Source organism: Rhipicephalus sanguineus, chromosome 1 (genome assembly GCF_013339695.2).
Source record: "Rhipicephalus sanguineus isolate Rsan-2018 chromosome 1, BIME_Rsan_1.4, whole genome shotgun sequence".
NCBI classification, from domain to species: domain Eukaryota; kingdom Metazoa; phylum Arthropoda; class Arachnida; order Ixodida; family Ixodidae; genus Rhipicephalus; species Rhipicephalus sanguineus.
The window spans coordinates 206,348,462-206,363,855 of NC_051176.1; the positions used below are offsets into that span (position 1 = coordinate 206,348,462).

Below are 15,394 nucleotides of genomic sequence, written 5' to 3' on the forward strand. Positions count from 1 at the left end.
AATAATTTTCGAATATTTCTCAAACATTTTTCGAATAATTCGAAGTGAAATTACAGAAAAAGTTGCAGAGAATCCCTAAGTATGTTCTTGTGAGATCGCAACATGAAAGTGTTTCTTTTCGCTAGGTTGATGAAGTGCTGGTGGGGTCATATTTCATAGTTGTCTTTCTTATCAAGAGTGAGGCAATGTAGAGGCCGAATTGTATTTATGTACATGATTTGGTGCAACCAAAGTATTGCCGACAACACTTTACACGTGATAGGCAGAGATGCCATTTCCTCAGCCTCTCCTCCTCTTTCAACTGCTGTGGAAGGCCAACTAATGTGGCGGACAAGGGTGTGCTCCCTTCAAGTCCGGAGTTCCAAATTTGCCTCGTAGACGTTGATATATGAGAACATCTGAAATAATGGAGGATAAAAAGCTTCGGCGTCCGATTTTGCGGACTTCCTGCCCAAATTTCAGGTCCAAAACAGCATTAATTGAGCCTCCAACTCTTCCACATCTTTCATCTCCATATTGAAACCAGCGTTTTCTTGAGTTAATACATTTTCGACCGTAGCGGAGCTTGAAAGGCAGCTTTGTCGCAATACGGGAGTGTGATGAGGTGAAGCATATTGAAAATCTAGGGACCACTTCCAAACGGACGTTGATTATCTCTTGGCCAAGTTCGACCGTAACGGACCTTGAAAGGCAGCTTTGCCGCAATACGGAGGTGTGAGGAGGTGAAGCATATTGAAAATCTAGGGACCACTTCCAATCAGACGTTGACTGTCTCTTGCCCAAGTTCGACCGTAACGGAGCTTGAAAGGCAGCTTTGCCGCAATACGAGAGTGTAATGAGGTGAAGCATATTGAAAATCTGAAGGGGTCACTTTCAACCGGACGTTGATTGGATTTGTCTTTGGGAAGTTCGAATAGTTCGAATAGTAAAATTTCAGTGCGAATCGAATCGAATAGCAAACACTATTCGAAAAATATTCGAAATTTCGAATATTCGCACACCCCTACTTCACAGACTTTTTCACTTGCTTGTTGCACCAGTGATCTTGAAGCAAAACTTTAATGTATCCCAGTGACTTTCATCTTTAGCCAGTATACATGCGGAGAGCTTATGACGATGAACTTGTCAGTGTTTAGTGTTGTACAGTGAAGCCCACTTACGGAACATCATTATGACAAAATTAGATCTTCATGGTATCTCAACAATGGAATTGGGTTGTGGTATTGTAACTTGACATGGGACCTAGCCCCTTGGTAAACATTGGTAAGCAATTGCGGGCACCTTTGGAACAAGATGCAGTGTAGATAGGAGACAGAACAACTGAGATAATGAACGAGGGAAACAAAAAGAAAAAAATTGTAGCATGGGCATGCAAAGCTGACAAAAAATGTAATATTAATAATAACGATAATGATGCTATAGTGTCCATGATAGATCATGGCAAGTAATTCATCACAGATGGTCTGTAAACTTCAACCAAATAATAAATAAACATTGGCTAAAATTTATGCTCTGTAAGAAGACTGTGTGTGTACATATTTTGTGATATACATCAGAAAAACAATTATAGCATAGTGGTCGTTATAACTAAGCGTCGTAAGGCAAACAAAAATGGAAAAAAGTACCAAATATACAAAAATTGATTGTGTAGATGTAGGTGGCTGTTTTAAGTTCCTGAGCAAAAATTGGCAAAGCTTGCACTAAGCCACACAAGCCTTGAAACAGCGAAACTGGATGATTCTGAATACTAATCTGGTTGCTTCTAGGTTGTTTCTAAACCTTAGCTAGGTGATGCAGGTTGTTTCTAAGTTGATTCTCAGCGCATTGAGGTTCGAGTTAAACCACAGACAGTCACAGACGCAACCTGGGCACGTCTTTGGTGTAGGCCTTCCATCGCTTCGGGGTCTTCTCGCAGCCGCCGTTGCCTTTCCCGTTCCCTATTATTCTCTTGTACGTACTCAGGGTCTTCGGCTCGCCGCCGTCACTTCGCAGCCATTTGTTGGGCTAACTGTTGCCTTCTTCCTTTTTAGTGGAAGTTGTGAGTAGTGCGATTTATACAATTTCTGTGGCACATACCCGTTTATTATGGTGATAGTTTTCTGATAGGCTGCACAGTGGCACATACCCGTTTCTTTGGCTACTGTTGCCTTCTTCATTTTTAGTAGACCAGTGGCGAGGAGTGGGACTTACCAAATTTCTTTCGCACATACCCGTTTATGAATCGTGATACGACATATAACTCACGGCTAGATTAAACAGCTTCATTGTTAAAAATACGTAATTTTGTGCAATCTTTTCATTAAAAAAAAACTTTAACTAAAACTGCAGACTTTAAAAATCAACACAACAGGCTCAGAAAAGAGTGATTCATGTATTTCGATTGCTGAAACAATTTTACACCCAGAGTAAGAACAGGCCGTCAGATGGTAGTACACCGAGGAGTGGCCACTATATGCATTGCACGTGCAAGTCCCATTATGGCAGTAGATGACTTTTTTCATATCTCAGGGAATGCGTTTATAAGGCACTTATAATATGATATTAAAAGTACAATCTCGATAAATGGAACTTCAAGGGACCAAGGAAACTAGTTCCATTTAAAAGGAGTCCCGTCTACTGAGAAAGATGTGCAAAGATGCATTGCTGTCTGTACACACCCTCTTAATACCATTTTAAGGCGCTCCAAGCACTAGAAAGTGAAGGTAGCTGATAGCTTTTCAAAAAGCAGAGAAAATTACGAAGGGCTCACCTGTGCTGCTATGTTCTGGGAGATTATCCTGACAAGTACCTTCGTAGAGACATTAGTTACAAACTGAGGATACCCTTGTCTGGTTGCTGTTGATCACAGCATGTCAACTGTGTCATTTTTCATGCCTTGCAGGCTTCAGTGTTCAAATATATTTTATATTTAAAACATGTGTAGGCACTTTGCAGTTAGTTATGAATAAGATAAATGCAGTACACTCTCATTAAATGGAACCTGAAGGGACCAAGAAAATATGTTCCGTTTAACAGGAGTTCCATTTACTGAGAGATGAACAGGGTTGCATTATTCAGGTACAAATCCAATCATAGTAGGAGCAGTTGTTCCATTTAAACAGCAGTTACATTTAAGAGATTTCTGTTTACAGAAAGTCTGCTCTATGACCACATTGCATCTTATTCTTTTTTTTTTTTTTTTTCATGTAAGGGGTATCCTTTGCTAATGCTTACATGCTTAATACAGGATGCAGGGTATGATCCTGGAAGGGGAACAGTATTTATTTATTATAAGACTGCTTCCGTGCTATAGAAGTGTGCTTTTCTGATACTTAGTCATAATGCTTCTTTTCAAACAGCATGGCTACACACCCCTGCACCAGGCAGCTCAACAAGGGCATACACTTATCATCAACCTGCTGCTTGAACACAGAGCAGCTCCTAATGCCATTACCAACGTAAGTCTATGATCTCCTTAGTAAAATGTCATTTTAAAAGTTTTTATAGTTAACAACCCAATGCTGATGGTTTTATCGTAATTTTGACTTTTAGAAATGGGTGCGGTGTGGTGTTATGACTAGTGGTGTTTGTGTGTGCATTATACTGTATTAAGAAACTTAATGGTAGTTGGGGTAATTTATCAAACTGCAAGGACAGTTTTTTACATTGTGGTTAACAGGGATTCTAATTTGCCATGCAATGTATTGCAGCACACATTGCCAGTTTCTTTATGCTGTCTCTTAAAGCTGTAAAAAAAAAAAAAAAAAACCCTGCAGAATGACACCTAAGGGCAAGGAGTTTAACTAGGGTCAACAAAATCTTGTTTAAAAATTTGGCTGTTCTTAATTATTAATTTTAGATAGAGCTGTGCGAATAGCAAAATTTTAGGTGCGAAGCGAATTCGAATATTGAAGTGTGAGTGCGAATCGAATCGAATATTTTTAGAATATTTCTAGAATATTTCTAGAATATTTTTCGAATACTTTGAAGCAAAATTGCAGAAAAAAAAAGTGAGAGAGGATTCCTAAGCATATTCTTATGAGATAGCAACATTAAAGTGTTTCTTTTCACTAGGTTAGTGAAGCACTGGCGGGGTGGTGTTTCATAGTTGTCTTATCAAGAATGAGGCAATGTAGAGGCCGGATTCTATTTATATACATGATTTGGTGCAACCAAAGTGTTGCCGTCAACACTTTACATGTGATAGGCAAAGATGCTATTTCCTCAGCCTCTCCTCCTCTTTCAACTTCTGTGGAAGCCCAACTTATGTGACGGACAAGGGTGTGCTCCCTTCAAGTCCGAAGTTCCAAATCTGTCTCGTAGATGTCGATATATAAGAACATCTGAAATTTTTTGATGCTAAAAAGCTTCGGCGTTCGATTTTTCGGACTTCCTGCCCAAATTTCTGGTCCCAAACAGCATTAATAAAGCCCCCAACTCTGCCACATCTTTCATCTCCATGTTGGAACCAGCGTTTTCTTTTTTAGTTAATACATTTGCGACCGTAGCGGAGCTTGAAAGGCAGCTTTGCCGCAATACGGGGGTGTGATGAGGTGAAGCATATTGAAAAATCTAGGGACCACTTCTGATCGGACGTTGACTGCGTCTTGGCAAAGTTCGACCGTAACGGAGCTTGAAAGACAGCTTTGCCGCAATACCGGGGTGTGATGAGGTGAAGCATATTGAAAAATCTAGGGACCACTTCCAATCGGACGTTGACTGTCTTGGCAAAGTTCGACCGTAAAGGAGCTTGAAAGGCAGCTTTGCCGCAACACCGGGGTGTAATGAGGTGAAGCATATTGAAAATCTAGGGACCACTTTCAATCGGACGTAGACGGAGCTTGAAAGGCGGCTTTGCCGCAATACGAGAGTGTAATGAGGTGAAGCATACTGAAAACCTGAAGGGGTCACTTTTAATCGGACGTTGACTGTTTGTGGGAAGTTCGAATAGTTCGAATAGTAAAATTCCAGTGCGAATCGAATCGAATAGCAAACACTATTAGAAAAATATTCGAAATTTCGAATATTCGCACACCCCTAATTTTAGGACACATTGCAATTATGAAGTTCAAGCTGAGCAGGGTTGAAGTCATGGCTGCTTAGCAGAAATTCTAAGACAAACTTCACTTTTGAAATATCAGCATCAGAGATTGTTTCTGCTAGGGCAGTGCATTTGGGGAACTCATTACGTACTGTGTTTTCTGGACTATGGAACACCAACTAGCCCAAAATTCCATGCTTCTGAGTGAGTTAGATTTCATAGCAAGGTTGGATATTTTAAAGCGATGCTAGCCATAGAATTTATGTTAAGCTGACTTAACTTTGTACTACTCGGCTTTAGTTTCAGAATATATGCAATAAAGTAAATAATTAGCGTGTTATATAGCATGTTTTGGGCAATTAGCTAAATTACTATATCATTAAAACTTTTGCTACTGCTAAAGTCCATCCAGCCACAAAGCCTAGCTATAAAAGTGGCAAGGGCCTAGACATAACAGTTTATTTAAGGGTGTTCTGCATAAAAGAAAAAGACCCTTCTATTAGGCACAATGAATGGCACTCTTATCATTTTAATGCGATAATGTTGAAGAGCCCATGTCGTACAAATTGCAGTGTCAGCGTTGGTGGAGTTGTCTGTGAGTGGGAAATCACGATGGATGGAAAGAATAAAAATCAAGGGTTTGAGCCGCAATGGAACCCAGGCATTCTGTGTGGCAGTCGGGCATTCTTTCGCAGATCCCCACCAGTGCTTGAAACTGCTTCAGAAAAGTAAACCTTATACAGATATCATTTAGGGCGAAAAGTGTTGTTACCAGGTATGATATTGCATGGCAGAAGCATAGAATTGCACCAGGAATTGTACAACCATGTGGATTGTACTAGTGGGTAGTTTAAAGGCCCACCCATTACAAAGCACTCAGCCATAATTAATCATCATTTGCAGCGACAGCATTGCTTAACATTATTGGAGCCTCTGCTGTTGTAGTAGTAGCCTTGTATGCTGTAAAAGCTTGAAAAAGGCTCGTCACCAATTTATATGAGACTCCTCATTTACTCTTTCCTTTGTCATAGGGAATGGTCAGTGTCACCATTTCCTATTAAAAGACTTTTATAAAGTACCAGAAATTAACTACCCTTGCATTGTTGTTGCTGTATGAGTTGCACTGCTTGAAGTCACCATGATAAAGTGAATAATAAATAGTATACAATAAATAATGTTTAGAATGTTACTGCTTTCTGTTAGTTATTGGTTGCTTTTGCCAGAAACAGAAAGAAGGTGTTAATATGTCCTGCATATCAACATCTCAAGAGGGTTTAGTTACTATTCACAATTTTATTTTGTGCTGATTATAAATTTAATGTTCTTGCAGCAAGGGCAGACTGCACTGGCCATAGCGCAGCGTCTAGGCTACATATCTGTGGTGGAAACACTGAAGGTAGTAACAGAAACCATTGTGACCACTACTACAACAACTGTGACAGAAGAAAAGTATCGTGTGGTTGCCCCAGAAACTATGCATGAAACTTTCATGAGTGACTCCGAAGATGAAGCTGGTGAGTATGATAACTATATGTCCCATAAATATTCTTCTAGGAGGTTCTCAAAATTGTTCATAAGGTTGGCGTTTCTCTGTTGTTTTTTTTAACTAACAAAATATGCATGTCAGAGATATGGTAAACAATGCTGTGTTGTGTTGATATTGAAAACTGATAATTTTAAAGTAATTAAGTTTCTAAGAGCTCTATGTCCAGAGATATCTCAAAATGTGTTAGCAAACATGAGAGCCTACAGGTTTATAATTTATTCTCTCTATTACTAGCTGAGGACAACATGCTGGGTGACCAGTCCTTCCGGTATCTGACAGCCGATGAAATGAAGTCACTTGGTGATGATTCTTTGCCGATTGATGTCACAAGAGATGAACGCATCACCGAATCTATCCACATCATGCGAGAACCAGGTTAGTTGAGTGGTTTCAGTTTAATGTTTAATACCTTGCAGGTTGCATGCTGAATATATGTGGCTTTGTGCTACAATTGGGTGGTTGTCTATTTTCCCTTTCTTAACCCTTCCGCCACCTTGCGGGATTCTGCAGAACTGATTTGCAAAATGCTGAATATATAAAATAGTTCTGGTATTGTCTTCTTTAAGTTTTTCCAGATCATGTGAAGCCTTGTGTTTTCTGTTCGGGTTATTACACCTTTAAAACATATGCAGTAGGGGGGTCACAGTATGAAAGATTGAATGAATGAATGATATATAGTTAAAATTAGTCGTCATTGGAAAATTTGTGTTGACTCTTGAAAACTTGAATGGTGCAGTGAAGTGTAAACTTACAAAACATAGAGGTTGTTTGATTCATGTGTAGTAGTATATATTTTGTGATCCAGTTTGTAGTATTATCATCATCCTTAGAGGTTCACAAATATTGCTTTTGACAGTGAACAATGGGAGGTTAAAAAAGATTGGCTTCATTGACTAAGCTTGTACTGTACAGTTAATTGCAAACAGAGTAGGCAAGTGTAGAAACTGCAGTAGAGATTAACAGAATTATAACTGCAGGCTGTACTGGCTAAGTGCTCAGGCCATTGTAGTGTTCCAGTTTGGATTCCCTGCCTTGATTGTGTGCATTGATACCTTGAAGCCAGTGAGAGTGCCTTTTGTAAAGGCATGAATAATTTTCAAAGCTAAAACGTGCAAATCTTGACTCACTTAAAATTTATATTTAAAATAGGGGTGTGCAAATATTTGAAATTTTGAATGTGAACAGATTAGTTTGTACAGCTGCATTCATATTTAATCAAGAATTTAATGTTTGAAGTTGTCGAATGTTTGTTGCTTAATATATGAGGAATAATAGCACTTATTGTAGTCCTATGGGAGACAGAATGATGGCTGTGAGGACTGTTCTGAATGATTCTTTTATAGGATAGCTGCACTGTTGCGTAGGGGCAAAGCTTTAATGAACACGCAAGGCACATAACTTCCACTCAATAATTTCTAGTCATTAAGTAAGAATGGCTTGCTTTTAGATAAATAGCCTATACAGTTTAAGCTTGATTTAACGAAGTGATGACCATGCTCAAATTGTTTCGTTAAATCGAGAAGTTTGTAAAATAGAGAAAGTGATTTTTCAGTCCTTTAAAGTCGGAAACTGTTATGTTGCGACACCGAAAAGCTACTGCAGCATGGTATTTGCCACTAATGCACAAGGTTTGGTCCGGACATGCTGCCTCCTATGTTGTCCGGACATGGGAGGCTTGATGTCAGGGCGATGCTGACCAGGTAGACGGTCAAGTGAAACTATGAAGGCTGCAGATATGCAAAGGCACGGAAAGGAATTCAGTGATTCTGCGAGCAGGCCGAGCAAGAAAGTTGCAAGTACACGATCAGTGCCACCTGTCGAAAGCAAAAGGAAGCACCATTACGTGCCATCTGGCACGTAAGCGCACTATACTGGCTGATGAGTCTGTTGTTCTGTGCATGGGTGTGGTGTGCAGCCTCGTCAAAATAAAGCTGGCGCTGGATAGTGTTAGAGTGCACGCTGAAACGGAAACCCGCGTGTATCAAAATTGCAAAGAAATCACTTCATTTTTATTTATTTGTTTCAGGAAAAACTTTGTTATATCGGGTATAGTGGCCAAGTTAGTTTTGTTCCTTCGGATTGGTGACAACATTCACCCCTATGGACGGTGGGGAGTGAAAATTTCTTTAATAGATCGGGAACATTGTAAAATCGGGTTTCATTTGATTGGGTTTCAACTGTATACACATTTGTATATACAAATTGGTTATTTTACTTGTCTCAACATGTTTTCACGCCATAAAAAAGTTTGTGGTGCTTCAGTATCAGACTTCTCTCCTTCAGTGAACACAACTCTGCGTACGCCTGGTAACATATTACGGTAATATCATTGCTATGTTGCCTTGGATAATTCAGAGCAGTTGTTTTTTATTTACAGGCTCCTCAGTAAGTTGGGTGTCTTAATTGTAAATGGTAGCATGCAAACATGTCAGTGCATATAAGCCTGATTTCTTACGTGAACCTCTGCAGAAGCTTAGTTTTCAATGTAATGTAACCGTATTGGAAGTCTGGTTTCCTCAGATGTTTATGTTAGATTCCATTAAAAAATCTTACTATGCTCACGCCCCTAGTTTTAACCAAATTGTTAGCTGGAAGGTAGCTACTTTGTTGAGACATTTCATTGCATATAAAGAAGCTGGCAAAAAAGAGGAAAGGGGAAGCATGCGTGTGTATTTCTTAGGCATTTATTATTACTTTTTTTCTTCATATGATGACAGCTACTAAAAGTGACTCCGTGCCTGCTGCAGGGCATTCTGCACCTCTGACGCAAGAAGAAGAACGCTTGTCACCAACGCAGGCCCATACCACGGAAGCTGTTTTTGTTGGCAACTATGCACCAGACAACGTGGACCTATCCCGGACACCTATTCACGCTGGGTATGGGCACACCTGCGTGCTGTGGGAGGAGTTTTATTATTCCTGGTTTAATGAATTGTGAGATTATGGTGTGAATGACTAGTGGCATAGCTTCTACATGTAGCTTCATGTGCTCCATGCATCTGTTGAACATCTTATCACTGCGGAAAAGTGGTAAATTATAATGCCTGTGGCACAGCAGCCTGTTTCACGTGAACTAAGCATGGAGTTCAATGCCGTCTATTCTCATGTAAGGGCTGCAGTTTTTTCTTTGAGTTCTAGTCCGAATTGCTCAGGTGCGGCCAATACATGAATAAAAAGTAAATACTTTTGTTCACTTCTATTACTGTCCACTTACCATAATTATAACTCAACAGGACAGATAGAATTAATATAATTATCTGGCAGGTCAAATTAAAGTAAGAGACAGAAAAATTTTTTTTCCGGACATATCACTGTATCTTTTAGCAGTATTTGCCTTATTCTTACGCACCTCTGAACCTTACATACCCCCAGATTAATAGATTCGTAGTAGTAAACAGTGTGCACTGAAACTTAATGCTTCAAACCTAATTTGATGACAAAGTGCATTGAAGTAAGACAGGTACTTCTGTAGATCTCTCCTATTGAGAAAAATTCCTGAGGATACAATGCTTGTGACTTTTGGTGAGGATAACTTTCAGTTTGTAGGTAGTGGTAGAGTGTACTAGAGCAGGGAAGTGCTCGGAATGTGCTTCGAAAAGTGAAGCCCAAACAGGGTCAAGCCGCTTATGGCGCTGCTATCGGTAGCCTGCAATGTGTTATCGTTTTAGAGTTGCGCGCAACTCCACTAAAGTGGTGCAGTGGTAGAATGCCCACTTACCACTCAAAAGGCCCGGGTTCGAATCGCAGCTGTAGATGGTGGGTTTTTATTTTTAGTGTCACTTGTTATAGCTGTATTGGTTTTCCTTTGTTTCTTAAAACTAGCTTCAGTTGGTACGTATTGATGCAAAAAGTAACGTGAAATGTGAAGTGAAATAGAAGAAATTTGACAGGGAGCGTAGTTATTTGCAGCGCCACTGCATGGCATTCAACAAAAACATAAAGTATGGCCACCAAGATTTTTGCGAATACGAGACTCAAAATGAGATTTCACATTTTACGTTACTTTTTGTAGCAATACGTAGCTACTGAAGCTAGTTTTAAGAAACAGAGGAAAACCAGTACAGCTATAAGTGACACTAAAAATAAAAACCCACTATTTACAGCTGTGATTTCAACACGGGCCTTTTGAGTGGGAAGCGGCCATTCTACCCCTGCACTGCTTTGGTGAAGCTGCGCGCAACTCTTAAGCGACGACACATTGCAGGCTACTGATCGCAGCGCCACAAGCACTTTGACCCTGTTTGGGCTTCACTTTCTGTACATGGGTGCTGCGGGCGTTCCGAGCACTCCCCTGTTCTAGTACATTCTAGCAGTGGTGACATGAATGGCTGGTTCTGTCCATTTCATCAAACACGGTTTTGCTTTATGCTGTTTCATCAAGAGATGTTCCCTTCAGCGATGTTTCATCAAATTTTTATGATGCTTGAACTTTTTGCATCAGAGACAAATTTTTTTATCAAGATATCTTCAGTTCACATTTGATATTAGAAGTGCGTGCTAAAAATATTTAGTGCCAGATATTATGACACAGAAATAGTTGTGGCACTTTCAGTATAAAATATAATTTTTTTATATAATATGTTGCACTTCTGTGATCAACTTGCATTCCAGAAAAGGTTTCTAACTATGGTGGGTTGTGAGGGGAAACGCCACCCACTGCTCTCTCTGCTCTGTCCACCCTTTTGAGCGTGCCAGCAATTAGAATAGTCAGCTGGTCAAAATTTTATTGTTTAGTGCTAGTTGCAGGTGTTCCTTTATTGTGTGAGGATACACTAGAAGAAACTCTGAAATCGTAGTTGAGAAAATTGCACTTTTCTAGTGTGTCATCGACAAAAGCCAGGCATGAGAGTTGCTATCACACTGCAGAAAGCACAGCTTTTTGTTCACGCACCATGATGTTTGTACTCTTGTAAATAGGATAGATTGGAGCTTGAGAAAGCACTGCATTTCACTTTGCAAAAATTAAAAGCAAAAAGCAAATAAAAACAGGAAAAGACACAAACAAGCACTGACCAACAACTGAAGCTTTATTCCTAAGATCAAGCCAACATATAAAAGAAAAACATTCAGAGACTATGCAATAGATGCAGGAATGAGGGAAGAACGAAAGCGAGGGGTCTCAAAAACGTACCATTATGGTTAAAGCAGCGCAAACAACACGGATTAAGAAGGAACATAATGGAACCTTACCAACTAGGCCAGTTGTCAACCTTGCCAAAACTGTAAAACCATCGACATACATGCGTTGTACACCGTTCAAACAAGTCCAAGATACTGTACCTCTTTTTCATGCAATGTAACGGTGGGCACAGTGACGCACAACTGCGACTGCTTGTGCATATGGGCCGCCTCAACAAGCTCACGTGCCCTTTGATTTCTTTGTCTAAACAAAATAGAAGTATCACCAAAGAGTGCTGAGCGGTCCCTTTTGCGCTGTTCCGCAATGAACCATTGCCATCTGGCCCAGCTTACCATGTTTCTGAAAAAGAGGAAAAACTGACTTTGTAATTCGTTACTGCTGCCATGTGAGTGCGGGAAATGTTTCAATTGGTGGACACAGATTCGAATTGATTGCACATGTTTCTTCACATTTTCACTGGGATGAGCTAGGCATTTCAATCTTGGCAGCATTTGGCGATCACTGTCTTTTGTGTTGCAGGCTTGCGTTTACATTCAGAGTGCCAAATTGTTGAATGCAAGTTGAACCCAGAGTAGGCAAAATGAAAAATAAAGAATTGCTTTACCCATAAGAATTGGTCTCACTGACACTAAGGGCATCATATAATTGTTAGTGTAAGGCCTGAAAGTGTGATAGCTTTGCTCTGTCACAGATTACTGAAAGTGTGATGGCTTTGCTCTCTCATAGATTACTTATTGGCACTGAAAAACACTTTGTGCTCTTTTATCTTGCTACGTCACACCAGAAGTGTGGCTGGGAGGGAAGCCTTGGGCTGAAACATTGGCAGCTTGTCGCATAGATGGATCCATCGAGTCTTGCACATTAGGGTTTGTTCATTCGCACCTCACTCAGTGCTTGAAGTCTCTCTTTGCTCAAGGGGTGGTCCCAACAATGCTTGAGGCCTCACCCACACCCCACCCCTCCCCACACCCACATGGCTAACTTGTATGTATATGTGTTTAAATGAGGGGTTGTGTGTATATGCATAGCTGATCATTGGGCAAGTGGGGAGGCCTAGCCCCCCCGAGCCTCTCCTGACTTTTAAGCCCTGACCTCAATTGAAGGAAGTGCAAAGTGGCACACAAGCTTGTCTGCGCAAAATACTGTCTTGCTTTTTTAAGCTTTATTTTAATGTAAAAAAAAGACTGTCTGGAAAGGCACTGCACAAGCTTAATTGTTCTCTATGATCGGCTATATCCTTCCCATTCAAACATAGTTAAATAAATCATTACGAAAAAAAAAAGTAATTTTAGTAAAACATTGATTAGAAAGAAAAAAATTCATGATGTTCATTAGGAGCCTACAAACAATATAATAGGCTGTGCTCTTATTTTTTTTAAAGCTTGCTAACTTTAGCTGTGGCACTATGTGCATGTGTATGTGTTGTCTAGTGCAGCATATGTAAAAGTGCTTCAAGCATTGAATTTTTTTTTAGTCTGGCTGATCATTGAATAATGCATCTCATTCTTTTTCAGTGCGTGTGTTTCCTACTTCTTGCTTCTCTGTTGTCCCTGCTGCTAATTTGTGAATTACCTTTTCACGTGCTTTTAAATGAGCTTTCAGCTCCAAAGTATTTTAACATACTTAATATGCAATGATTATTTTGTGTTGGGACCATTACCGTGAATGTAGTGCCTGTCTTCAGCTTGCAGCTAATAGAAAGCCTGTTTTTAGATGAAGCATTCTCATTATTCTGTGCTGTAGCATTCAGGAGTAGGAATACGAGAGAAAGTAGTGTTTGCGGAATGAAAAAATTTTCTTACGTCAAGTCTAATAATTTTATGTTACTTTGTGTTGAGTGACCTTATTAGTGCTACTGTTACACAAGTGCTTTGAAATGGAAATTTAATTGATTAAGCTGTAGGTTTTAATCTCTATAGTTCCTGTAGGAGCTTTATGTGGGAACGTTGGTCGCCATTGATATGTTGAAATATTTTTTGTGTACAGCATAAAACATGACAAAGAGGACAGAAGTACGCTAAACATGGGTTCACAAAGAACTTTCACAGCCCTTCAGGCAGCACAACAGATTCTTCTGGACTGTAATGGTAATCTGTGTATAGTGCTCAGTGAATGAAATAAGGTGTAGTATAGAAAGTATGGAATGTTGTATACTTTGCAACCTATGTTACCATACCACTTAGCCTTCATCTACTAGTTAGACAAGTAGTAGGTTAGCGAGCTAGATGCTTTTCTCACTCTCCTTGAATATGCATACATGAAAAGGCTTCAAGTACAAAAACAAGAAAAAAAAGGTGCAAAAGTTCCAGCTATTGTTTTATTAGATAAAAGTGGAATGTTTTTGTGTTTGTGCCACCTCCATGATTAGTATGAATTTTAAAGGCTTTTAATAAACAACCTATTTGCACCTACTTCAAAATTAGAAGAAGAAGTTTATTTTCTATATGAGGAATGGAAGAGAGCTCAAAACAAAAGTGAAAGCATGAAAGGGAAAATTTGCCGTAAGGAATTGAAAGCCCCTTGCTTGAAAAAAATCAAGTGCCCTTTACATAGCACTTTGGCATATAACAAGTTTAAAAATTATTGCTTGTTTCCAGCAAGATTTCACTCAAAAAAAAAACTAATATATTGCTGACACCAAAAAAAAAAAAGAAAGCGTAGCAGTGACATTGGCTGAAACATCATTAACATAGTTCTTAGTACTGTACAGTAAACATCACTGCCATGTTTACTGTAAACGTGTTTACTGTACAGTAAACATCACTGAATAAAAAAAAAAAATTTGCACACTACGTTGTCATCAGTCATTGTATTTCAGTTTTAACTTCCATGTTATGTTTTAGGGCAGTGAGAGTGGTTCGAAAGTGATTGGCCATTTTAACCATTTCCAGTGAGGTTCACATATACTCAAGAGCAGTGGAAAGGGGCAACTACGCTTACCTCATTTATATGCCTCATTTAGGTTCTTACATTTATTCAAGATGGGGAGACAGAGAGAAGTAGTTAGTTCTATATCATGAATGTAAGTAAACGAACACCTCTCAGACCTGTCGCCAAAGGCTTATTGTGCGTGTAGTAAACAAAGTACAAGCAGAACCTAGCATAGATAAAAGAGTAACGATGATACAGAGGCGAGACTGCAAAAAAAAATATATTACTACACGAAAGCAATTTTCCTCAGGCTGGTTTGTCCTAACTGAAGTATTGTTCGAAGTCTTTTTCTCCGAAAATTTTAAACTCCTTTTGAAGTAGCTATTAACATAAAGCTGTAGTTGCTGAAAGAATATATGTTATGTTGTTTTTTTGCAAATGCATGCAAATTCTAATAATGGCACAGTCATTTTATCTGCATAAGCTTTAACTTTTTATGGAAGTTCTTGGCAGTTCTTTTAATTAGCTTATTTCTTCTTCCACTGAATATAATTGTTGCTGATCTGGTATTGTTGTACTACTGCGTAAATGAGCAGTAACTCATAGCTTCATTTCATTTAATTAATTCATTTTGTGATAAGGTTAAGAGAGTTTAGACGTGAGTTTATTTCACACAATGTGAACACTGTACAATGAGGATACAGAAAGGACTGAAAAACCAAACAGTATGAATAATGGGAGAAGTAAGACACCCTATGTTTTCTTGCAAATTTTACCACAAAAGGGGATTTTAAACCAGTATGTGGAAAAATTGATG

General features: G+C 39.2%; 1 protein-coding gene across 34 annotated transcripts in view; it reads left to right on the forward strand.

The window, feature by feature from the left end:
- The window catches only part of LOC119406177 (ankyrin-2), a 345,579-nt gene that overhangs the window by 122,779 nt on the left and 207,406 nt on the right, over positions 1-15,394 (forward strand). For all 34 annotated transcript variants that reach the window (XM_049418902.1, XM_049418869.1, XM_049418918.1 and 31 more), the window contains exons 17-20: positions 3,339-3,437; positions 6,351-6,534; positions 6,801-6,941; positions 9,314-9,443. In XM_049418902.1, the coding sequence (XP_049274859.1) occupies positions 3,339-3,437; positions 6,351-6,534; positions 6,801-6,941; positions 9,314-9,443 (554 nt within the window). The remainder of the gene's footprint in view (positions 1-3,338; positions 3,438-6,350; positions 6,535-6,800; positions 6,942-9,313; positions 9,444-15,394) is intronic.